Genomic DNA, 27,655 nt, shown 5'->3' with positions numbered 1-27,655 from the left:
ATTTCTTGTTACAACCAATAAATGATTTATTGATAATCTGCAGCTTTTCACCCAATTAGTGTGGTTTTCTTATCAGCCTATCAAAGTTCAGTTTATAGTCTAATTGTCTAATGGGAAAAACCTCCGGATTAACCCGGAAGGCCCGAGTCCGTCATAAACTTTTTCAAGCGCATTGTTTTGAAAGCAGAACCGTAGTTAAAAGTTCATCAGAAATCTTTATGTTTAGATTTAAGCAGAAAAGCGGGGGTTTGACTTTGCAATATTTGTGTTTTAGACATATATAAAATGATATATGATGCTCATTTAGAATCCGGTATTTAGAAAGACATTGACAATAAAAAAATGACAATATTTACAAAATAAAACAAGTCAGCTAGTAGGATCATTGTTTTATTGTTAGCGTACGTACATCCTTATTACAATAAATCCTTTTTTTTGTTTAAACAATAAATATATAAAAAACATATAAAAAAAACCAATAAATAATGAAAAAGAACCAAACAAAAAAAAACCGCACTATACTTCATCAGGGTGAGTCGTACCCTTCAATTTGTATGTTTTGTCCAATACATTTTGCTTTCAAACTATAAAAACATTTGCACACAGAAAAACACAAAAATGTATTGCAAAGTATCAATCAAAGTTATTAAATACCAATTCTAATATGTTTTGCCTGAAAAGAATCTTAAGCCTAGGGGACATTATTTAAGTCCTAATCATTTTCAGTGACTACGTTTGCCACTGTTCTAGCAAGGGTTTTTCTTTTTCCTTTTATGATTCAACGAAAGTAAAATGCCTGTTGGAACAAACTGTTTTGGAAATTAGGTCGTAGTTTTGTAACAAAAAATATGATATTCAGTACATTGCTACACACTTTTAGATTCAGCTCCACTTTTCGAATAATAAAGTTGAGCTATTGCCAAGACCCTTCGTTGGCACCGCCCTTGATTTCAACTTTCATTTAGATCCGTTTTTTTCAAGAAAATGTAAAAGGTATTCAATTCTTACTTAGTATAAATTTTTAATGTCATAAAAGAACGTCTTAAAAGGGAAAAATATTACTTAAAATATCAAATGCAAAGTTATGCCCCCCTTATCAAATAGTGCTTTTATACTGCATGTTAATGCCCATTTTCTCAGAATTTCAAAAATATTTTTATAATGTACTCATCATTCAGTTAAGTATTTTAATCACGGAAATTTATTAAAATCTATAAAATTATCAGTCAATATGCCTACTAGTAATTTGAATTAAAGAATGAATATACTATGTTTCGGGACTGTTCCGTATTACAGGTCAAGTTAAGTTGGTCCTTTATTAACAAAAACCTGCTATTTATTATAATGACACTATATTTTCACATTGTGACCAACTATAGTGTCGTAGAGTTTTTAAAATACATATCTACTTCATGTGAAGACAAAACATGTTTTTCCCCATTTACAAAGAGTCTTTGTAGCAATTATCAATATTCACTAACATAAAAATTTGAGAATAGTTGTAATTCTTTAAAGTTGTTCACTTCAGATTTGAAAAATATGTTAACTATCCAAATCTGACATTATTTCAAAAGGGCAGGTAGTCTTTAAATTTAGTTTTGCAAAGTTATGCCCATATGTTTATTGAATTTCTTTGTCTCCAAAACATCTGGAAAATAATTGTTCAACTTTAAAATTGATATGCAAATTTTAATAACAGATAAAGTAATAAATGTCTTAATTAGTTATGATCCCATTTTGCTTTGATTTCTTAGTTAATTTTTGTAAAGGTGAAGTTTCCAAAAAAACGTCAAAGATTTTCAATCAAAGCTTAAGATACTTGCTCAATTTGAAATTTGAAATGTATTTCTAAGTAACAGATAATCCTGAAAGGCATTTTTGCTTAATTACTCTCCTTTTTGAGTTAGAGTATTTGCCCATTTTCTCGAAAACCGTGAAAGGTATTAACTTTAAACTTGAAAAATATGTCATCAAGGACAGGTAAGTCTTATAAGCTTTTGAATAAATTTACGCCATTTTCTTTGTTGTTCAGAGCTTGGAAAAATGGAGCGATATAATAAAATATAGTAAAGCCCCAAACGCCTTTTAGTAGCAAGAGAGATTACAATGCAAATAAACTTTGTAAAGTTATAGAAACAACAGCCAATAAACAATCTATATTTCAAAGTGTCTTCGTAACTAAGCTATCATCAGGACGGCAACATAAGTGCTCGTTATCAATTTGCATAAAAAATTTTGATAAGCGTAGTTTTACAGATTGTAAATTAATGTTCAGATTTAAAAAATGCTGATTAAAAAAGTAGATTACTAAAACTAAAATTATATAACAATAAAAGAGGGCCAAAATGGCCCTAGATCGCTCCCTTGACCCATCAACCACATCCGAGCAATGTCTTAGACAATCATCCTGGCCGAGTTTGATGACAATTGAGTCAAAAATGTGACCTCTAATGTGTTAACAAGGTTTTCCATATTTAGGCAGTGTGACCTAGCTTTGACCCCAGATGACCCATATTGGACTTGACCTCCTAGAAATCATTAAAACAAACTAGCAGACCAATTTCCAGGATATTTGGATAACAACAGTAGCGACTAGAGTGTTAAAATGATTGTCTATTTTAGCTCCTGTGACCTATTTGTTCATCAGAGATACCCATATTTCCATATTTGAACTCCTCCAAGCAATTAACTAGACAAGCATCCTGAATAAGTTTGGTGACAATTGAGTTAGAAGGTTACCATTAGAGTATTAACAAGGTTTTTCCATATTTGGGCAATGTGACATTGTTTTTGACTCCATGTAATCCAAAATCAAACTTGACCTAGAAATCATCAAAACTACCCTCCTAATCAATTTCCAATATATTTTGATCAAAACTGCAGCCAATAGAGTGTTAACAAGAGTTTTCTATTTCAAGCCCCTGCGACATAGATTTTGACCGGAGACAACGTATATTTAAATATAGAAATCATCAAAACAACCTACTGACAAATTTCCAAATTATTTGGATAAAAACTGCAGCCACTATAGTGTTTACAAGCTTTTTCTTTTTTTTAGAACTTGTGACCTAGTTTTTGACCGGAGATGACCCATATTAAACCTCATGGACCTCAACCTTCCGGACCGATTTCCAGTAAATTTGGATCATAACTGCAGCCACTAGTGTTAACAAGCTTTTTCTATTTTTAGCTCCTGTGATCTTGTTTTTAAACCGAGAAGATCCATCTCCTAGCTTGACCTAGAAATCATCAAAACAACATTCCTGACAAATTTCTAGAATATTTGGATCAAAACTGCAGCCACTAGAGTGTTCACAAGATTTTCATTTTTTAAAGCTCCTGTGACCTAGTTTTTGATCGGAGATGACACATATTCGAACTTGTCCTAGAATTACTAAAACAACCTATCTGATCGATTTCCAGGAACTTTTGATCAAAACTGCAGCCATTAAAGTATTAACAAGCTTTATCTAATTTTAGCTCCTGTCACATAGTTTTTGACCAGAGATGACCCATCTTCGAAATTGACTTGTATTTCTTTGAGACAAACATTTCTGACAAAGTTTGATGATAATTCAATCAAAACTGCTAAATTGATAACAACCAAATAGTTGACGACGAACACCGCAAGACGCACTACGCACGACGCACGACGACGGATGCCGGACATAGCCCCATCACTTTACCTCACCTTGATCACTTCGTGGCCAGGTGAGCTTAAAAAGAACAACAGAACATAAATGACAAATTACTATTAAAGTAATATCAAATATCTATGGAATTATTACAAACAAACAACAATATCAACAACAACAACAACAACAACAACAGCATTATTACCAATACAAATAAAAGATCAAATTTATATAAATTCAAATTACACAAAATTGAAAACATTTTAAGAAAAGAAAACTGCAATTTAATGTTGGTTAACTGTCTTTCTAGCAATTACTAACATCATAATTACGTATAATGTTTCTCTGACCACCTGTATAGGAAGTGTTTCTTTGATAATCTTTACAAAGATTATTTTTTACAACATCTATGACAAAATTTCACGTTATATTTTTTTAAACATAGTTATTTATTAAACTTAACTGTCACAACAGCTTCAATTAATTTTTAATCATCCCTTTCAAGTTCGTTTTTTGAAATAATCAATATAAATGCCAAATTATTATGCATGTTTCTGATCAGGGCTCGATTCCATGATACACAATGACTGAGAAGCGCACAAATTACCCACTAGGTTAACTCTTCCTTCACAAAATATCACTAAACAATTACTAAAACAACACTGATTACAACAGGTCATAGAAATTGATCAATGATTTAATTAAAGTGATTGAAATATGTTAATTAAAATTAATATTAACAACATTTTTAAGTTACAAAAGAAACATTATAACGAATACAATTAAAATAAAAAAGAGTCAAGTATTATAGATAACGGGTTATCTGGTCGTCAATGGCAATAATATTATTAAAACAGTTACTAAAAATTGATAAAAACATGGTCAAAGTCAAGACATTTATAAGATTAAATATTATATAAATAATTGATAAGAAAAAGAATATCATTATACAAGTTAATATCAACCATCAACGACACAAAAACAACAAACAAACAACAATAATGGAAAACAACAACAGCAAACCTTAAATATAAGCAACGATTTGTCACTATATGAAATTTTAACGACTTCGAGAAAATAGAAATAGATTAATAATTGAATGTATGTGATTGAAATATCTTAATTAAAAAAAATGTTGACAACATGATACATTTAAAGAAACCAGAAAACATCATAATGAATACAATTAAAATACAAAATGTATCAAGAATTATAGATAACGGGTTATCTGGTCGTCAATGACAATAATATTTTTATAACAGTTACTAAAAATTGATAAAAAAACATGGTCAAACTAAAGACATTTATAAGATGAAATATTATATAAATAATTGATAAGAAAAAGAATATCATTATACAAGTTAATATCAACCATCAACGACACAAAAACAACAAACAAACAACAATAATGAAAAACAACAACAACAAACGTTAAATATAAGCAACGATTTGTCACTGTATGAAATTTTAACGACTTCGAGAAAATAGAAATAGATTAATGATTGAATATATGTGATTGAAATATCTTAATTAAAATAGATGATAACAACATGATACATTTAAAGAAAACATCATAATGAATACGCTCAAAATAAAAGATGACTTAATACTAAAGTATTATAGATAACGGGTTATCTGGTTGTCAATTAAAACATTTTCTAAAAATTGATAAAAAACATGGTCAAAGTCAAGACATTTATTAAGAATAATTAATATAGAAAATTAATTACACAAGCTAATATCAACCACCACCATCAACAACAAAAAAAAAAACAACAACAACAAAAATCCCGTTAAATTTAAGCAACTATTTGTCACTGCATGAAATATAAACGACGACGAGAAAATTTATTGAACATATATGTAAACTGAATAGACAAAACATGACTTCACCAATTCTTACACAACTAAACAGACACACTCTTCAGTTTGCCCGCTGTAGTAAATCTAGCTCACACTTAAATACGAGTAAAAGATGTGTCACTAAACTAAGTCACAAATAGTAAACACCACTGTTTTGCGTTTCTTTTCACATCACATCTTCAAATTCTTATCACATTTTGAAACAAGTTTTCGAAGAAGTTTTCCATATTGGAACATATTTTCCTGTATAGCTCTTTCATCGGCAGCTATCGTAGATTTTGCATCTATTACAACAATTGGATATTTAGCCTATGGATAAAAAATGATCAATTGTATTAATCAAGCCTGAAGGAGCTGAACCCGTAACCTGTCCCAAGTAAGATTGTTTCGGGAATACTCTATTAAACCATCATATTAGATCGATTTGTGTATTTAGTATAAAAATGTTAGTTCATGGAATTTATATATAGTTAAATTCTCACTTTTCATTTAAACTATGTGTTTTGTTTTCCCTTTTATCCTTATGAGCCGTGACCTAGACTGTATTTTAAAATACATAAATTTCTGATAAAGAGTGATATAATAATTTGACGATTAGGTATATACCTTTGTTATGTAAACATTCGTCTCACATATCTCGTCTATGACAATGAAAGACTCTTGTAATAGAGAAAGATATTCGGCAAGTTGTTTGGATACTGCTGCAACAATACTGACTGACAAACATCTATCGTCATTGAGTATGCCTTGGATACATCGCATTGTTCCTACTGGCACAACTTCTTGTTTCATGCGGACAGATCTGCTAAATTTCTGATATCTTAAAATGGCGCTGCCAATTTCTGCAAACAAATATTAAACGGTACATTACTGTAAATGATTTATACCAGAAATAAACAAATATATAAAATATATATACAGGTATAATTTATCAAGACCAAATTTTCAATCAAATTTCAGATGTGATACACAGTGAGCTGCATTGTAAGGTATTGCAATAAAAACACTTTCGAGTATAACATATAAACAAGTTATCGCAATTGCAATTAATATTAATAACATCAAACTAGCGTCACTTATACGTGATACGGTCATTTAGAAAATAGCAATTATTAATCTTTTGAACCGTGTAGTAGAGTAGTTACTAAGTATGCAAAAATGTTTTATGTTCTGAAGCAAACGTCGCACGGCTTGGTGTGTACAAACAATAAAGTTTACACAGACATGAGACGATATTTCGTTCTAAATAAAAAACCTTGAGAAAACATTCATTGTCTTAAGGGAAATCTTATCGCTTACTATTATCGTAGCTCTGGACAATATCAATATGTTTAAAAGATTATATTGACATTGATATATTGAGTGTGATATTTTGACACCGTGAGCAAAATGAATATTTAAGGTTAAACGATTTGATATAAAATATATGTCATTGACAATTGGTCTATGTGAAATTGTTACTTGACAGTGAAACAAAACAAAAGACTACAGTAGTGTTTATTGTTTACCTTTCTGGACCATTGTTCGACTCTGCTCATCAATGCTTGGATTAAAACTCTAAAAATAAAAAAGAGGAAAAAGTTTCCTGATACTTTAAAATATTCTCGTTCATAAAGAGATTAAAAAAAAGCTATGGCACCAAACTCTGGATGTTCCTTTTTAAATTCAATATTTGACCATTTTAGGTTTCAGTATTGAATTCAGCTTAAGCCGGTGCTTGGGATGTATACGGTAGCTCGCGTTAACTAAAATTGTCAATGAACCTGGGTCAGTTAAACCAAGACTACAACATTTTTAATTTTGCCGTATCGGGCGTACTTTAGGAATCCCCCTTTCCTTTTTTCTTGGCGCTCATTGTTTTTTATGCTTAATAGTACGAGGAACGTTAATATTATTTGGTTACTTGTGCGTTTTCATAGCTTCCAAAGCATTTGATTGAAGGATCGAATGGCCGTTGCAATGAATAAAACATAAAATAGTGAATTGTGCCTGGTAAATAGGGCTCTTTTGGTGTATTAAAAACAAACGGTTCAGACGCTACAAGAAATTTAAGGCAGAGTAAATGTTTAAGTTCTAATTAAATCATTTGCCAGACTTACAGTAGAAAAAACAACTGGTTTATCAAATAGGCTGGGTCATTTCATAAAATATTGTAAAAAGATTTACAAGTCACCTATGTTTCGCTCGATGGTCCAAAACGCTTCAGGTGCACAAATAACCAAATGTGTTTCAATTAAGTAATTTGTATCATATTGCTTATACGAGATTAAATCATGAGACAATATATTATTCATCACCTATCATGAGCAGTGATAGCAAAAAATTAATACACCTTAACAATTATCAAAAGAATTTATCCAAAATATCCAAGTTTTTAAACAAATATTTTTAAGAGAGAATTTTAATCTATGTAAATCAAATGATCCCAGAGCAGGAGCAATTTTAGTTGTAGGGCATAATTTACATGAATGTAGAAGATGACAATATATAATGATACGCTCCAGATATCTAAGCTCAAAATAAAGCAGTTGTAAAGGTTTTTATTACTTTTTTCTGTCTCTAATTTTGCTGTTGTAATCTACATCCAGAGTAAAACTATTATATAACATTTCAGAAGGCCGCCTAAAACTCATTCCTATTCGGATTTGTCAAAATCCACTTTGTAGTATAGGTGATGTTGTAAGAAAATTGAGAACGACGAATGAAGGACTCACAAAAGCTCCAGAAGTCAACAGAACTAAAATTCAGCAAAATCTTCACTCATTATCCATGTGTTAGACTAGAGAAATATCGATATCCAACTTCACTTCCCCTTTGAATAAGTATTATCCCATACCATAATGTTAAAACTTTCTCTAATAAACCAACCTCGATCCTAACCTGTATATATTGAGCTTTTGTTATTATTGGTGCACCAGGCTAAAACCATTTATATTAAGGAAGTCTAACGGTTACTTTTGTGAATTGTCGTCACAGTCTACCATCTGGTTAAGGCGGAATTCATATTTGAAATAGAATGAAGACAACGACGAATCATGCGTGTCCAATATCATAATTTCAATGTAAATATCAGCGAGAAAGCAAAACATTATTCTAAATTACCTTCTTTCCGAGTATTGCCGACAGCGTATACAGAAATGGGTTGAGGGCAGAGTTAATTGGTAATACAAAAATGGCTGTCCATGCATATACATCGCTCGGAATTGCAAATCCAATTAATGACAAGATACCTGAAGAAGAAAATATTGTTATTTGCCAGTTTTGTGTAAATTGGATTGAACAGACCGGACGGTGTGAGGCAAATTATTTTAGTAAACAGACCCTTCAATATTTCACAAAATATGTCAGGAAAATATATCTTAAGAAGTTTCGTTTTTTAATACTGTACTCGAATGAAGAAAACACATATATGATTATCTAGATTAAATTGTATAAAAAGTCTTACACTTAGCACTGTGTAAGTTAAAGATTCGTTATAAGATATTATTCATTTATCGCAATGACGACTTTGAAAATGTATGTTCATACCAATTTATGATTTATATGAGACCTTACCCATCACCCCTATCGGAAACCAACATAGAAAATCAGTTGTTGCAACAAGAATAAGATTCCTAGCAACTTTCAAATCACGTTTTCTTGATTGCTGTGTTTTCTTCATAACTGATGCCCGTCGAAGTTCTTTGAATATAGCTAACTGTCCTACAGCGACTAGAATAAAAGTGCAGAAATTTAAACCAACGAAAATTGACACGGAATACATCCATCCCGGAGGTTTATCTCGCGTCAAAGGCAGTGCAATGCATACCCCTGTTTTAGAGTAAAATTGGTTTTTGAAGTGACTTGTGTAAAGAATTGGAATGATTGACAGTGTTATGGAAATAAACCAGCATATTCCGCAGCAAATATAAGCCTTCGTAGGTCTAAACCTCACTGTGCCAAATGGAAACTTGATCACTAATAGTCTGTCTAAGGTTATGAAACAAAGAAAGAAAACGCTGGCTTCAGACGAAACTGTAGACAGAATCCCTGCGGTAACACACCAATTACTGTTTCTCCAATAATCATCCACAGAAGTGTATCTGAAAATAAATTGAACCGTACTTTTTAGTTTTAGGGGTGATTTTTTTGCAATATTGTGTTTTCTTTCTTGGAATTTAATTATTTGAATTCATTTGTAATCATAATATCATTTCTTTTTAACGTGGCGAGTTAATATAGATCGAAGCCAATATTGTTATTTCAAAATTCATTGATAAAAAGTATTACATAATTTTTCTGACACTTTTACATTTTTTATATCCATGCAAAAGGCATATATGTACATGGACTGTACATTTAAAAATGTTTTTTATATGTACGTGGTGATATACTTTCAAAACAAAAAGAACTACAAGTGTCATATCAAGACAATACATTCTAAATAATAGTAAATTCGCGCTACAAAACTACTTCATGGCATATCAGTTTTCGGTAAATTAGCATTTGCGTAGGACAAATTACTCTGAGTCTGTCATACATATATACTGTCATATATAGGTAGTATTTTTGTAGACTACATATCGATATTTATATCTTTCGCTGAACATCTTTTAAAAAGAAAATAAGAAATATGCATTGCGGAAAAGATTCATAGGAAACAGTATCTGGAATTTGCGTACAAATTACTGTTAAAGTCAGTACCTGTTTTGTTTTAAGAGAAATTTTGAAGCAACCAATGACCCATATTTGTTGAGTGAATCAATAACAATGACTTTCTTGTTACTATAGAGATAGGTAGTTCAGAATCAGTTATTAACCCTTTCACTACCATAGGGACGGCTTATGCCGTCCCTGTAATTTTCGGCGTTTTTGCCATATGGACGGCTTTTGCCGTTTCTATAATAATCATAATAATAATAATAAATTAATAATAATAATAAAAATAATAATAAATATAAAGAAAATTATACGATCGAAAATCATTATTATTATACTAGCATATTTGGAAACATATATAATTATCATAATACTAATAACAAATAATGATAATCATTACATTAATTAATAAAATTGTAATTTCTTAGAAAACCCTCTGGCAAATAGATGATAAATAAAACAATAACCCTCTGGCAGCGAAATGGTTAAATGTAGGTTTCATGCATAAATGAATACCTGTTTCTATAGTATGAATCAGCAACTGCTATCATTATCAGGTACACACCCATCAGGAAATCTGCAACTGCAAGGTTAGTGACAAATATGCCATAACCTATCTTTAGCCTTTCGCGATCAAAGACAAGACGGTAGATGATTGAAGATAGATTTCCGCATAATGAAGCTATTCCAACTATCCAAAGAACTGCTTGAAGTACTGAGTTTCTTATCAGGTCTTCACATGAAGAAAACTCATTCCTTAAAGGTGTGCACTCTTCTTCAGACACATAGCAAGGGCGGATACAACAGAATTTAAATGCAGGTGTATGAAGCTTTTGAAGGGACGTTACACCGTTGAACATTAGTTTTTCAAACTTTAACACATTATTTCCTTCAAAATTAATTTTACTGACTTTGGAATTCTTGAAGGCATCATTTTCAATCTCCTCAATTTTGTTGTAAGAAATATCTATACTGTCTAAATGTAAGTCAGAAAATGTAAACGAGCTTATCTTTTTCAATTTTGTGCCTGTTATTTTTATGTTTCTTAATGCTATTAGACCTGTAAAAGCTGTCGGAGAAATTTCTGTCAATTCGAAGTTCCGATCAAGATTCAAGTGGGTAAGATAACGGAGCATGCCAAAGACCATATCAGGTAAGAGTTGTATTTTGTTGCCACTAAGATCCAACGAAAACAGATATTGTAAATTTACGAAATTCTTTTTATCAATATGACGAATGTCACACGATGAAATGTTGAGATAACGGAGCTCGCTAAACACAACTGGTAACTGCTGTATTCTATTGTTACTAAGATCTAACACCACCAATTTTTTTAAGTAAAAGAAAGTTTTGTTGTCAATATGATGAATGTCACACGACGAAATATTTAAACGTAACATGTAATGAAAATTTAAATGGTTTTCGTGTATGTCTTTAATTGTTGGGTTTTTACTTAGATCAAGACTTCTGACATATTTTGTCAGTGATGATAAATCGGACATATAAATGTTGGCCGCCCTACAATTAATAACATCACCAACACATTTACATTTCTGGGGACACACCGAGTTACACAGCCTTTCATCGTCACCATTTTTACAATGCACCACATTGTCACACACGTGCTCAAATGGTATACATTGTTTACTAGAAGAACATCTGAACTTCCCAGCACATGGAACGTATGCAGCCTCTGAAAAGATCACAGATGACAATTGTTTACAGAAAACTACAAACTTTTTTTTTAAATGATCAACAAAGTTTTCATCTTAAGATATAACCCACGTTATGCATTACCTCCGATTTGAAGAGTATTCAAAAAGCTAGAATTACTTTCAACTTCATTGAAACTAAGGGATTCGTAGAAAGAGGTTCAATAATGTTTTGTTAAACGTTAGTTAAATTCAGTCTCAAAAATCCCTTTTGGACAAAAAAGTGTTAAATTTTAATTTCATAATTATAATAGTTGGTTAAATTAAGCTGAAAAACTTTAAGTTAAACACGAAATGTCGATCGACACATATGCTCCACTTGTTAGCCATTGACTTATTTAATTGATAATTTTGATAAAGAAATGTGCAATTAATGGATTCTTGGGAGTTTTCAGTTATGGAAAAAATATATCCTACTAGTTATAACTAATCAATATTCGAAATATAAAGACCTTGACCTTTGAACTAGTGACCCCATTATGACTAATCAATATTTAAATATGAAGACATTTGAAAACATTTCAAGATAATCAGCGGATTTAAGGACGCTGTGAAATATATAGGAGTATTCTACTACATATGACTATTCAATATGTGAAATATGAAGACTGTGATAAAAAATTTCAAGATGATGAGCGGAAACCATTCTGACATTTAAGGCACCCGTGACCTTGACTTTTGACCTGGTTATCCCAAAATCAATATGGATCATCTTCTAGTTATGACCAATCAAAATGTGAAATATTAAAACTTTCTGACAAGTAGTTTTCAAAATAGCAAAGTAAAAAACATTCTAACATTAAGGCCCATGTGCCCTGGACCTTTGATATAATGAAACAAAAATAAATAGGGGTCATGTATTTGTAATCATGACCAATCACTATATGAAATATGAAGACTTTGTGATAAATACCTTTCAAGACAATAAGCGCACACTATATTACTATTCAATGCCCCTGTGATCTTGACCTTTGATTTAGCTACTTCAAAATCAATAGAAGTCATCTACTAAATATGTCCACTCTATTTGAAAGATGAAATTGTTGTGGTAAATAGTTTTTAAGATGATAATCGGGAACCATTCTGTTATTAAAGGCCCATATGAACTTTACTTTTGTACTTAAGACCCACAAATCAATAGGGGTCATCTAACAAGATACGATCAATCAGTGTGTGAAATATGAAGACTTGTGATAAATAGCTTTGAAGATATTAATTGGAAACCTTTCTAACATTTAAAGCCCCTGTGAACTTGACATTTGAGCTAGTGACCTCAAAATCAAAAGAGGCCATGTACTAACTTTGACCAATCATTATGTAAAATATGAAGACTATGTGATAAATAGCTTTCAAGATAATGAGCGGAAACCATATTGCCATTCAAGGCCCCCTTGACCTTGACCATTGATATAGTGACAGATAAATCTATAGGAGTCCTTTTCTAGTTATGACCAATCAATATGTGGAATATAAAGACTTTATTGTAAATGGTTTTCAAGATAATGAGTGGAAACCATTCTGACATTAAAGGTCACTGTAACCTTAACCTTTGACCTAGATTCCCCAAAATCATAGAGATGATCTATTTATCTCTCTCTCTCTAGTTATAATATAGAAACTTTTTTTTAAAGATACTTAATTGAAACAATTCTGACATTAAAGTCACATATAACTTAGACCTTTGACTGACTTTCCCCAAAATCAATAGCGACCAACCGCTAGTAAGGGCGAATCAGTATGTGAAATATGAAGTTTGTGATAAATAGTTTTCAAAATAATAAGCGAAAACAATTCTGACATTTCAAGCCCCTGTGAGTTTGACCTTTGATCAAGTGACCCCAAAATCAAAAGGGGTCCATGTAAAAGTTATGAAAAATCACTATATGAAATTTGAAAACTTTGTGGTAAAATAGCTTTTGAGATAATGAACGGAAACCACATAACCATTTTAGGTCCCCCTGACCTTGACCTTTGACCTAGTAACCCTAAATTCAATAGGGGTTTAGTTATGACCTATCAAGATTTTGACATGCAGTTTTCGTGATAAATGGTTTTCAAGATAATGAGCGGTAATCATTCTGACATTTAAGGCCCCTTTGACCTTGAATTTTGTCCTAGTAACCACAAAATCAATATTGGTCATTACTATGTGTCCAATCAGTGCACGAAATATGAAGACGTTTTGATAAATAGTTTTGAAGATAATGAGCGGAAGTTATTCTGACATTTAAGGGAACTGTGACTATGACCTAGTGACCCCAAAAACAATATGGGTTATCTACTAGTTGAGAGCAAAAAGTATCTGAATATGAACACTTTGTAATAAATAGTTTTTTATTATAATCAGCGGAAACCATGTGGTCTACTGACGGACAGGCGAACTGACCGACGGACCAGCAAAACAATATACCCCCTCTTCTTCTGAGTAGGCATAATAACAAATATTCTATAAATTAGGCTCTCGAAGTAGGAAAACTGTCAAACAAGGGTTTAAATTGGTTAGCGTAAACTATGAATATCTCAATCATTTTGCAAAGAAACAATCATTTTGCTTGTGTCATTTGTTAGCTAAATGATATTATTTGTTGTTTTTTTTAAACAATAATCAATAGAAAAAACATTTATCTTGAGGATGATAATTATTAAAGATTATACAAATATTTGTCATTCTGATAAGGAGTATGTCTAATATCCGAACTTTATTAGAAGTATATGTAACTTGTAAACCGTAAGCAAATGTTGCATACAGGTGACCTTAAAGGTATATACCTGACCTATGTTGTCAATTGTTTGTTCCTTATAGTACCCCTTAACATACCTTAATTGCTTCAATTACTCAATTTTCTTCGTATGTCCACAATTAAATATGTATACATCCAATATATTTCTTTTTATAACTGCAGGTGGGTCTAAATGTATTTACTAATTACTTAAAAAATAGTTCATCTCTTTCACTCACCTGTACATATTTCTGGAAATCTTCTGAATCCTGTCCAATACAGAGACTTCCATTTACTGATATGAATATCTTTTACAAATTTGTATTTATCATCCTCGTAAAGGGAAGAACTGAAATCTTTAATCACCCGATATACTAAAAACTCTGGCTGTGAGAGATTGGACAATGCTAAGCTGGAAACAACTGCTGATTCATTACTATTCTCAAGCACAATAATACCTCTTTTTTCTGATTTGGTAAAGCGCAGCCTTTTAAGAAAATCTCTTGCCATTGTTGTATACTTGCATTCATTTTTTTGTAATTGATTTACACGTTCTTCTCGTATTTCCAACAACCTAAATGTAATGTCAAAATCCACTGATATATTCAGACTCCTAAAAAAAAATAATCTCACAAGACTATCCTTAACGTTTGTAAAAAATTGTTTAGCTAAATGAACTGCTGTTTCTCCGCTTTCAGGGTCTCCATCTTCCACAAATAAGATAACTTCTCTATCCGAATCTTGACAGGCTGAAATAAAAATTCCAATAAAATTAAACGTGTTAAATTTATTTATTTAGTGGATGCTGGGTAGTCAAAGCTTGTAGAGGGGTAGAAGCGGTCAAACCATGAGTTATAAACACACTTAAAATAATATAAAACAAAATGAATATTCAAAGATTAAGACTTATGAGTCCTTGTTACCTTCATTTGTCTCCGAAAAGTCATTTATAAATAAAGGTTTAAACGCAACAACATCGAGGTTTTTTGTTAGTTTACACGAGCAGTATGTTTTGCAGATTTACCTACAGGCCTTTTGAGATGTATAAATCAAGCAAACGGATTGTAACATGCAATTTCATTGGTTACACATTAAGATAAAAACACAATGTTTCATACTGCTACGCCGAACAAATTTAGGACCAAACTATTTATTTTAAAAATATGAAAAATACAATAAGACTCTTGGAGATTAAGAGGACCATTTAATTGTGTGTGAGTGAATATACAGGACGGGCAGGCGTACAAAGGAGCACATCTGTTCTTCAGCGTTGTGGAGCACAACACAATTTAACTATTTTGTAAGTATATCTTTTGTAAAAAGAATATTCTGAGCTATTAACATATGTGATAATTATCAAAAACTTTTGATAAAGACTAATTCCAGATAAATAAACATAACGTTACTGTACCGTTTCTAAAGGTAAGAATACATTACATCAAGTTTTAGATACCAAGAATTAAGCACACTAAACTTTATTTAAAGTGTTTTTAACTCTACGATATAACATTACAAGTGAGCATGGAAAACTTTATCTCTGTGTGCTATAATTAACATATAAAAACATACATAGGAACAATGACGAGGCCCGTATACTTAAGGAACTACCTGCAGCTACAAACAGGAGTGTCGAACTTAATGAAAAGTAATTGTTTGAAGTCATTATCCAATCATTTGTTTATTGCCGCCGACGTCCTATAGAGTGCAAAATGCATTAGTTTGAGAAAAAATTAAACGAAAAATGTTTATCCACTAAACGCCGCAAGATATCAGCAACGTTTGAAATCAGAAATGACTGCGATCTCTAATTCCTTTATATTTTGTAAGAATATATTGGACTTCCATCCATTTATATGAATTTTTTAAAGAAAAGCTTGGTGAAAGTTTCAATAAAATCATTAAATTACAAATTGCCATACTTGATTTTTGTTCCTGTAATTTTCTACTAAATATAATACTACGACCCTGAATACATTTAGTTATGAAAAAATGTTTCCGAGGAATTTAAAGATAATCATAAATATGCAAGTAAATAGATTTCATGAGAACGTTTTTTATTTTATAAACAGGATATTCTTCTGGTAAGTCTTTTAAAACACAGATAATACTGTCAGAGAAAATACATCGATAAATGGTAATAACAGAGTAACCTTCCTTAGAAACATATATAGATAAGGATTTTGAATGATAAATGACAATATGTGAACTTAACAGTTAACATATTCTGAGGAAGCCTTAACATCGGTTTTCTGAACGTCTCCTCATTACTTTCAACAGTCTTGCAAAGTAGTTTCCATTTCCTTAATACGTTAGAAAATACAGAGCGGATACAAAATTGCTAAGGAACGGACAACCAGGGGTATAACATTATACGTCCGAAATTTTTAAGGAAAAGCTATTTAAAAGACACAATAAAAATGGTTTTTAATTAAGTAATTACAAATCTTGATCACTTACTACAATCTTGTTCGTCTTCTCCCCCAGGACATTCAATATGTCCATCACAGAGAAATCCCTGTTCAATGCAGTAACTGCCTGGACATTTGACTGTATTTTCAGGGCAAAGGAATTTTTCTGAAAACGAAATTTTGGAATTTCAAGCAATTACCTTTGGTCGTGACATTTATAATAGTTCTAGATGACTAAAAATGTTTTCACTATTTTTAACTGGAACATGATTACAGGACAGCTTGTTTTTAGACTATTAAAGTTGTGATACATGATAATACTACACATTTCAAGCATTGTTAATACCTTATCATTAAATAAGGAGTTTTGGCTATCGGACACAAATTTAAATAAAGAAAGTAATTTGCCAGTCATTTTAAAGAACCCGAGGAAGGCTGAAACTTCGCTATTAATAATGCTCACGCTTTCCTTAAGACACCATACAGGAAATGAAAAACAATTTGGTTGAATCAACTATCAAAACTCAAAAATCCTAATGGCTAGGTAACTTACAAATAAAAGAAAAAAATGGAGAGAAAAGTAATGATATCAATCACATAAACCACGGCAAATGAGTGAAATAACGCCATTTTATACGATATTACCCTATTGTAATAACACTTTGACGTGACGTTATTTTTGCATTTTATACTAACATAGAGTCAAATCACGCTAATGCTAACGCAAGGATCAGAGGGGATTATTTTAAAAGAAGAGGTCGCAAAAATTTGACAAGGGATACTGCATATTCCCAGGGGTACAGGGAATTGTGTGCGGGACAGATGACATTTTACTCGTTTGTCTAAATTTTGACAATTTTATTATTTCTAAGTTGTCAAATACTAAAAATAAAATCAAAATTTGAACACATAAACGACTTCCTGAGAAATTCATTGGAATGAAACGAATAAAAGAATAGATTTTCAGTGGTAATTTTAAGTCCTTTAAAAAGCAAAGACACCTGTTCCTATAAACCAAGATTCAGATATTGCCCATATTTCAAGCTGTCAAGAACACACCTGAATTGGAAAGTACATGCTCGCAGTGCCACCGTAGGGAACGTGTTTCAGGTTCGCGTTTTCCGGTAACTGTAAAGACTTCTCAAGATAGAAGATTATTTCAGGCCATATATTGATAAAATTTATATTTTTTCTATTTGTTCTTAACCTTTAACCTCATAAAGACGTGTTTTGTTGGCTTTTCATTACCCTCTTTTAAGGCCTCTAAAATGTCTTACTTAGACCAAAACATTTGTTTTCGTTTTGAAAAATGTTGTAAAAAACGTGATCACTTTATATAAAAAAGGTACAATAAGGGAGTGCTAGAAGGGTATGTGTCCCTTTCTCTTATGTGCTTTGGGCTTGACAGGAGTCGGTCTTATCGTATTGTGTAACCAACACTGCAAGGCCACTGACTTTATCTATATCTTTTGAAAATTTGCAGAACTTTGAAATAAGTTTTGATGGAAAATTCAACGTAAAGTGAGTTTTGAAAATTTTTACATACCATGGTAACAAGAAAGATTAAGCATGCTGTTACAAAGGCTTTGTTACAGTCAACATTTGTGGCAAGTTTGATCAGTATTGAAGCATTTTTCATAGTTTCATAGCAGCTTGAACTTGTAACAGGAGGTTTGCATTGAAAACAGCCACTTTTTACAGTCAATATGCTTATGCAGTAATAAAATAATGTTTTCAATCATTTGTATCATTCTTGTAAGACTCTTCAAAACTTAAAATACGTTTTCAGTTTTAATTATGATTTAGCATTTTTTTATTCATCACCGTCAACGTTTTTATCATTGCTTGAAATAATGATAAGTTTCTTGCTGTGACAGCATCGTGTATTTTATTTGTGTTTAATCTATGACAAACGATATACATATGGTTTAAAGATGAACTTTGACTATGAATCTTAATATTAACGATACTTTATTAAGTTATAGAAAATATCGTGTTTTGCTTATTTTAGAAATATAATCATATGGTAACTAGTGATTTGATATTTATTTGAATTACCACAATTTTGTAAATGGTCACCAGATCTACATCCAGTCATGTAACCGTTTGCACCAACGGAATAAATACAGACCATCGACTCTGGTATGATTTTGTTATCTCTTTCACATTTAAACCAATCACCAAACACGCTTGCGTTGTAATCTTAAATAAAATAAATCCAAATTTATCATGAATAGTAAAAATGAAATCAAAACGACTAGTAAAGTATATGCAATTTATTGATGTAGAATTATTATTCAGAAAAACATGCCATATGTCACAGAGGTACAGGGCTTAGAAAAGATCGACACACTCACGGACAAGCGCACTACCTATTGAGCTAACAGGACTATTATTTGCCGCTTTGGAAATATGATATATTGTAATTGCATTGGAAAACAAAAAATAATATAAAACGGTATGACGTTGATTATAAATTGATTGAAGCTCCAGCGTGACTATTTTTATCAATCAACCAAGTGGACAATGAGTTAAGTTATTATTTCAAATATAACGGGTAAATAATTTAAAGTTGGAACTTAAGGTTGTAAATCACAATATCAAGGAATACAGAAAAGGAATGAACTGTTTTGGATCTTGAAAGGATTATTACAAGTGTGTTCATTTTTATAAGAGTCACCCATACCGTAAGTGCAATAAGGAAGCCCAACTGTAATGTCCGTGTCTGAAAAAACCTTTGGCCAAATAAACGTCGCTAAATCACTAGTGCTCTGTATATTATTATAAACATAACTTTCATCAGGAACAAGTAGTTCTGCGATTTCACTCCCATCGCATCCGGTTACCGAATCAATATCCAGCTCATGATAATTGTAATCATTTCTGAAAATTTAAATATGCGTAATCATATCTTAAATGAATTTTACAGCAACCATTTAAAAATAACACATAACATTGTTCCTATCATGAGACATTTCTTAAATATAAAAATACCGTTCGTATGTTGAAAACAATGCATTCGTAGAATAACTGTCAGAGAAATAGTATTCGTATTTTATATTAATTTATCTTTGAATAATAAGAATGTGAACAGGAAAATATCAGGAGGATATCAATAAAAAAGCGAACAAGAGCCATGTCAACATGGCCATCCCCCGACGAATGTGTTTGCTCATTGGCAGAATGTATATGTAGAAGAGCGGAATAATTCCATTTTAAGAGGTCTTTTGGTAATAAAAACTGATGGCTATAGTGATTACAGATTTGAAACCTATGTGAATACTGATGGCTGAAAATAACAAAGGGCAATTACTGAAAAATAATGCAGGGTAGGCTATCATTCTTGTGTGCTGCATCCCTCCTCAGTAAAATCTATCCACCTATGAGGTTTCAAGTTGAGAAAAAAAATTGAATTGAAAAATTAAGTATGAAAAAGAACAAAGGGCAATAACTCAAAAATTATGAAAGGTAAAGTTATCATTCTTGTGCACTGCACACCTCCTGAGTGAGATCTATGCACCTATGAAGTTTCATGTTAATATCTCATAGGCTTTTGAAGTTATGCTCTGGACAAAAATCAATTTTGAAAAATAACAAAGGGCAATAACTCAAAAATAATGCAGAGTAGAGTTATCATTCTTAAGCACTGCACTCCTCCTCAATGAGATCCATCCACCTTTGAAGTTTCAAGTTGATACCTCAAATACTTTTTGAGATAAGCTCTGGACAAAATAGAATGAAAAAAAACAAAGGGCAATAACTCAAAAATTGTAAAGGGAAGAGTTATCATTCTTGCGCACAACATTCCTCCTCAATAAGATCTATCCACCTATGACATTTCATGTTGATATCTCAAACACTTTTTGAGTTACGCTCCACTCAGGTGAAAAATTAGGTATGAAAAATAACAAAGGGCAATAACTCAAAAATCATGAAAGGTAGAGTTATCATTTTTGTGCACTGCACACCTCCTGAGTGAGATCTATGCACCTATGAAGTTTCATGTTAATATCTCATAGGCTTTTGGAGTTATGCTCTGGACAAAAATCAATTTTGAAAAATAACAAAGGGCAATAACTCAAAAATCATGCAAGGTAGAGTTATCATTCTTGTGCACTGCACTCTTCCTCAATGAGGTCTATCCACCTATGAAGTTTCAAGTTGATACCTCAAATACTTTTAGAGATATGCTCCGGACAAAAATGTCGGACGGAAGGACGGACGGACGGATGGACTGACGGACGGATGGACGGACGGACGGAGACTATTTCTATATCCTCCGCCGAAAATTTTCGGCGGGGGGATAAAAATGTGTTTGTTACATATTAAAAACGCCTTATCATTTAACGGACTAAAATGGTCTGTGATCTATTTTTCAGTTTCTGAATGTCCTCTCAACAAATATATTCATGTTATCTGAAAGCATTATTCCTAAAGTTCGATATATACTTACATAAAGATAATTTATTTACTGAGAATTTATTAAATGTAAAAGATTATGAGTTGAGAATAAAAAGTGCAGCTTACGTAACTCAATTCAATTGTAATTAAAAAAATTAAGTTGCATAATTGATGTTGAAAACTTATTGTCTACAATTTATTATTGTATGACGCAAGAAATGGTTATATTTCTTTTCACTGAATAGTATCATTTAAACTTGATAAGAGCTATATAAAATAAAACAAATGAAAAATGAAATAAAGGATGAATTTCTAAATAAATATAAATACTAAAAGCGAAAACACATATTTAAATTATTCTCATACGTTTTCAAAGTTTGAGTAAATGTGAAATTATTGAAAAATATACTTTTTAAAAGGTTTTCCTTTGCGGAATGTTCCTATTGTGCAATGACAGGACGGAAATGCGAAATCACTATTGTTATTGTCAATAAGAGCTGCTTCACGAAATCTGAACTTGCAATCGTTTCGTACCTGAGATAAGATAATTACCATAATAACATACAATCAAAGTGTACAAAAGCAAACCTGTTTCATTTATATCCCCTGAAATATAATTAAATCACTTCATTGAATCCTTTGCAGCACGGAGTGATGTAAAAATATTTAGCCACACTAACCGTTTTGAAATATTGTTTAAAAATAAAAAAAATGTATGTTAGATTTTTTTTCTAATGAAGATACTCTAACACACAAACTTTCAAAGATATTGAATGACTTTTACTACAGAAATCGCAAAAATATTAAAAAAAAACATTTCGAACAAGCCTTGTATTAATATGTTCAAGTAAAACGCTACATTCGAAATCTAAATTTGTGCACAATGAAGCATGTGATAAAATGCACTTACCTTTACAAAACAAGAATATCTCTCATTAAAACCATCAAAAAAATAAGCTGAATCCAATTGAAATAAACACTGTCTAGAATACGTTATCCTGCCAGATTCTTTTCCTTTCTGATCGAAATCCCATGTACAAGACTCTGAAGAAATAAAATGTTAGTTAAACATGAATGTCTACTTATGCAAGTTATTGACTTAAGTTATTTTGTTGTATAAATACTTGCAGTAGTAATTCAGAGATGATGATTTAGTCTTCCGCAACTATACAAGTATACCTTTTTCCCTAAATGTAAAAGTGCAAAATACAAATTCCTCACACATTTTCAACAAATGATTTTTTAAATCCTATAAGAAGTATTTTAAGTAATAGGTTTCTGAGATAAAGGAAAAAAAGGGAAGAACAAGAACTTTCAAAGTGTAACAAAATTTACAAGCAAGTTTATATTGATTCAACATTTAAATCACGTGGTTAAATAACATTCATATTTCCAACACTCAATAAAGACTTAATCAACAAATAGATACAGATAAAAATTCATTAATCTAAGACATCTCCTTACGGTCAGAGAGTTTCCCTGGTAGGTATTCAATATTGAAGACATCGGTCGTTGGAATTATGACTACGCAATTCTGTTCATCACTTTTATCGCTACAGTCTGGGTAAATATCACATGTCAGTCGATAAGGGATACATTTGTAATCATCAACACAATGAAATGAATTTTGGCAAGAGTCTGGAATTGTAAAATACAAACACTTTAACATTTCTTTGCTATACATGCATAAGTAAAAAGACGTCTTTTTCATTGAATATATCAAGACACAGTTGAAAATTACAAATTGTTATCTGTATTATTGTTATAGAGAGATGAAACCCTATGACATATCAACCCCTTGACACCTTGATCCCCAAGGCACCTCGTCCCGTGACATTAGACCCCTAAAACTCTTAGACCCATTGAATTGACTGGACATTTCGACCCCTTACTCTAAAATGCACATAAAGGTGTTGCTTATAAAAGGAAATTGCAAGAAAATAGAGAAAAACAGAATCCCTAAAGAAAACGTTAATTTAGTAAAAGAAATGTTTTTTTTCGCAAGTTTGATTATTTAATATAATTTGATAGATATATTGCACTATAAGTGAAATCATAAAAGTTCTTTATTTGTTATACATAATCATTCTTCAAGTCAAGTACTTTGTGTAAAAATGCTTTGTGTGCTATCTTACATCGCATTGTATGCCTTGTATCTTATTTTAATAGTAACACTATAATGATGTATGACAGCACACAAAGCAATATATTTAATACATTACAAAGTAACAAAAATGACATGAACCTTTCAAATATATTTGAAATAAAACTGTAGTTATTATAATGAATACAAACAATTGTTTCATGAATCGGACATATATGAAATATTTAGGTCAACTTTAATATAAATATTGTGAAAGAGTATTAAAATGACCAAACAAAATGCGCTATCAGTATTTTAACGTATAACATTTCCTTTCCAAACCACAAACCCCGTTAAGAATTAAATAGAGGATATTTGTTTGTTTGTGTGTAAGATGAACTTTTATTTAATCGAGTGAGCTTTACAAAAACAGTGAAAATACTGTTTTTAAAGTTCACGAGATCATGTACATCTTACACAACAAACAAACACAGTTTATTTTTATTTTATGTTTAAAAGCAAGACAAAACGAAAATTTCATAATATGTACGTTAATATTAAAATCTGTTTTCCCCATTGAGAGCCCCATTTAGTCAAAAACAAGAAGTCTTGAGCTGCAAAATAAGTCCGTTTTGCATGTGGAAGGAATGTATTTTTCAGACTGTAAAAATGAAACAAAAAAATTTAGAGACGAAATTTGGTGATTGGAATTTGAATGAATAGAAGTAAGTTTTCTTCTTTTAATTACTTTTTACATTTAAGTTATTTAACAATTTCAGCTTTGCTTTTTCTTTAAACAGCCTGACATTGTCAGAATTGTCAGCAAAAATAAAATTGAGGTACAACATCTGGAAAATCTTAAAAAAGTAGTTTCATCATGATTGAAAAGTGTGAAATTATATTTTGATTATTTTCACTTTGAAATTATCAAATATAATTTTCACGGATAAATCAGTAATCCACTGAAAACTTGAAATAAATGCAGCTACTGATTATTTAGCACAACAATTTCGTGTTTGGCAGGATATTTTACACAGGTGGTAATTGCCGATAATTTGATCAGCAACGACACATGGTCAGCGTATTTACACGACTTCTAAGATAACGATATTATGAGGACAAATATAGCCCTTAAGATATAAAACAATTATATTGCCGAAAATATTACTTTTGAAGCTTTTTATTGCAATTATAAGAGAAAACATGAAATGCGAGACGTAAATGAATTTAATTGTTAAAAAATATGTCATAAGATATAGATGTGACTATATCATTTGCAGTTTATATAACTACAATTCCATATAATAACCACGGTAAACATTGTAGAAGTAAAATATGTATGTAACTTTCGAAATACGTGTAGTCGTAAAAATGAAGTAAAATGTGTTTTCAAGTTACAGCCTATTATTGTTCTATTGGTATTTTGGTTCCTTTTTTGATAATTATTATTATTATAAATGATAAGTATTATTATTCCTTCACCTTTTGACTGGGACTTTATTATATGTCCCAGCTTTATAAAAACACATAAATATATTTTAATGCTATGTAACAAAGCATTTAATGGATTGAAAACAATAATAATGTACTGCTTTGGCTTTTCAGTATTTTTTTTAGATGAAAACATTTACCATGTGCTCTAAATGTTTTCTTGAACTTTCTTACTGTCCTTCTAAAGAACACGAATTCATATATGGATCGAAATGTCACACACACACTAGGGGTCGAAAAGTCATGTAAAAAGAGGTCTAAGAGTCAAGAGGTCAAGGAATCATCTTAATATCCTAATAGGTCGAGAAGTCAAAGGGTATCAGTGTCTTATTTGCGAGAGATTATACAGGTATAATTTCAACACCTGAAATAGCCCAAAACAAAGCGATAAAGTAACATTGAGGTCATTTTACATTGCCAATGGACCTTTCCGGTGTTTACAGTTTTATGTAAATTGGCTAACTTTTTATCCAATGGCTACACTGAGATAATACATAGTCACTGGTTGACCTTGTTTGCACAAAAGAACATGCGGTTATGTTTGTGGGCAGTTGACTTAGCAAGGAATGGAAAAGGTGTGGCTAAATGTTCCGCTACGAAAAAACGGAAAGTTCAATTATATGAGCTGTTATATAGAACGAATTTTATTTCAATATATATTTCACCAGAAAGTGTCATTAATTTTCATGTTAATGGCTTAGACGTCAATATATTTGTTTTTCTAAGTTTTTTAAATTTGCTTTTTTTCTTTGTTTTGATTTTGTTTGTTTAATTTTCTTTAAGCCTGTGCAAATTCAATGGCAAGAGAATTATGGCTTCTATAACGGATGATTTAAGTTAATTTAGATAAAAGTAAAATTAATGCATATGTTTGCGTTTGCTACATGATAGGACAAGTAATCTCCTTTACGTATGGACCGATATGACATTTGGTTATAATTATAACCGATGTAAGAATGTAATAAATGTCAGGGTTTATAGGAAAAAAGATGTGTAAGCGATCGGATAGTTCAGTTGGTAGAGCCACAGTACGTTATTCCGAGGGTCCCGGTTCTGAGTGGCGGTTGCACATTTTTCTCAGCCTGTCATGTGACATTTCGTACTCACATGGGCGTGATGGTATTAAGCTCTTAGTCTAATTTTACATTGTTCTCTGCACCCCTTAGAAGTTCAAGGATGACTTTCATTTAAGTGGGACAGTATGTCACGGTTCAGAATTGTTTCCTATTAAGGGGAGATGTGGAAGAAACCTGATAACTCAGCTAGTGTCAGTGCGGAACGGTATTCCAAGTGTGCCGAGATCCATTCTCGGTCAGTCTGCAAATTTTCTCATCCTGTGTCATAAATTATATTAAATACAAGTTTTACATCTTTGAAATATCAACATCAAAATTATACTTCAGAGCTTCAGGTACAAAACATTATTAAAAAAAAAAACTATTTTTTCAATTGATTGATATTATACTAGGTAGTGATATACAAACCACAATTTATTTCATCGCTATTATCAAAACAGTCATATACAGCGTTACATCGATTGTCCACTGGAATACATTGTCCATTTGTACAACGAAATTCATTGATATCGCACATGCGGAAATCTAAAAAATAAACATGTTATCCAGTTAGTTACACAGGATGACGCGCCCCAAGCCTAAGCAAACAAATTGAATTTGGACCCAGTTGTTATTTTGACGTGTTTTGACAGACAAACAATTGAAAAACTTACAATAATGACAGAAATTAACGAACGGTTGAAATACAGAAACATTTTGCAGCGAATGTTGAAAATTGTCGAACCAATACTTTTAGTTGAGAACGTGCGGTCGCGAAAAAATTAATGGTCTTTTCTAACTGTGGGGCGGGGAGGGCTTGGAATGTCACCAGTCATCATTTAAAGGGTTATTTTGAAGTACTCCGTGCCATTTCAACATAGTATTAGCCAAACAGATGAATGTTGCGCAGAATACAGTTTTCAATAAACACCTAAATGTACAGTAACCCGAGACAATATGGAAGGTTGAGGGAGCCCTGATATGAACTGTTGGTTACAAGCAAAGTGTCTGCCTTTAAAACCGCCACTTCGTATCCAACCCTAACCATCTTTACAAGCACTAACACTTAAGACCCGGGACATATCGCCATTAATGAAAATAAAGTGATAATCTGCAATTATGACCTATTTATTTTGATTTGATGAATTCTTTAAATTATATATGATATGTACAGCGGTCTGTTTTTATGGTGTTCATTATTTTGATGCGTGAGAGTACAATGAAATCATTACATGAAGAAAAATAAGGTGTTGCTGCCAAAATAAATGGACATATCTTACGGATGATCTTGACTGACCTATAAGGTTTTGCAAACCTGTGAATTATCAATTATATTATAATACATAGTAAGAGCAAAAAAATTAATATAGAAAAAGTCATTTGATTTTGTTTTACCTTTTTATTGAAGGTAGTTTTAGTCAAACGGGACTTACTTTTATTCTACATCATACCTCACAGAAAAATTAGAGCTGGCTCATATGACAGTATTTATTAAGTTTGGGTCAAATGGACCGTCAGTATTCTCATGGGGTTGTGAAGAAAAAAGACTCTTTTTGTTATAATTGCTTAATATTACAACTTTTTTGTGAACATTGCTCGTATGGTACAGGGCTTTCTCTTACTTCGTCTTTAGGCACCCCTTATGGCAT

At 31.5% G+C, this 27,655-nt stretch overlaps 1 protein-coding gene across 4 annotated transcripts in view; it reads right to left on the bottom strand.

Moving 5' to 3' along the window:
• Positions 1-376: 376 nt before the first annotated feature.
• LOC132740662 (G-protein coupled receptor GRL101-like) overlaps positions 377-27,655 on the bottom strand; it is a 47,788-nt gene continuing 20,509 nt past the window's right edge. For all 4 annotated transcript variants that reach the window (XM_060728606.1, XM_060728605.1, XM_060728607.1 and 1 more), the window contains 14 exons: positions 26,436-26,552; positions 22,842-23,015; positions 22,288-22,421; positions 21,787-21,911; positions 19,663-19,859; positions 19,035-19,178; positions 17,026-17,142; positions 14,808-15,317; positions 10,653-11,829; positions 9,054-9,580; positions 8,601-8,728; positions 7,007-7,055; positions 6,105-6,340; positions 377-5,807 (listed from right to left, as the gene is read on the bottom strand). In XM_060728606.1, the coding sequence (XP_060584589.1) occupies positions 5,670-5,807; positions 6,105-6,340; positions 7,007-7,055; positions 8,601-8,728; positions 9,054-9,580; positions 10,653-11,829; positions 14,808-15,317; positions 17,026-17,142; positions 19,035-19,178; positions 19,663-19,859; positions 21,787-21,911; positions 22,288-22,421; positions 22,842-23,015; positions 26,436-26,552 (3,773 nt within the window). In that variant the 3' untranslated portion in view covers positions 377-5,669. The remainder of the gene's footprint in view (positions 5,808-6,104; positions 6,341-7,006; positions 7,056-8,600; positions 8,729-9,053; positions 9,581-10,652; positions 11,830-14,807; positions 15,318-17,025; positions 17,143-19,034; positions 19,179-19,662; positions 19,860-21,786; positions 21,912-22,287; positions 22,422-22,841; positions 23,016-26,435; positions 26,553-27,655) is intronic.

Source organism: Ruditapes philippinarum, unplaced genomic scaffold (assembly GCF_026571515.1).
Source record: "Ruditapes philippinarum isolate M1 unplaced genomic scaffold, ASM2657151v2 ctg4068_1_1_1_1, whole genome shotgun sequence".
Classification (NCBI taxonomy): Eukaryota; Metazoa; Mollusca; class Bivalvia; order Venerida; family Veneridae; genus Ruditapes; species Ruditapes philippinarum.
The sequence above is the reverse complement of the archived record's forward strand: the minus strand, read 5'-3'. Positions and strand labels throughout refer to the sequence as shown.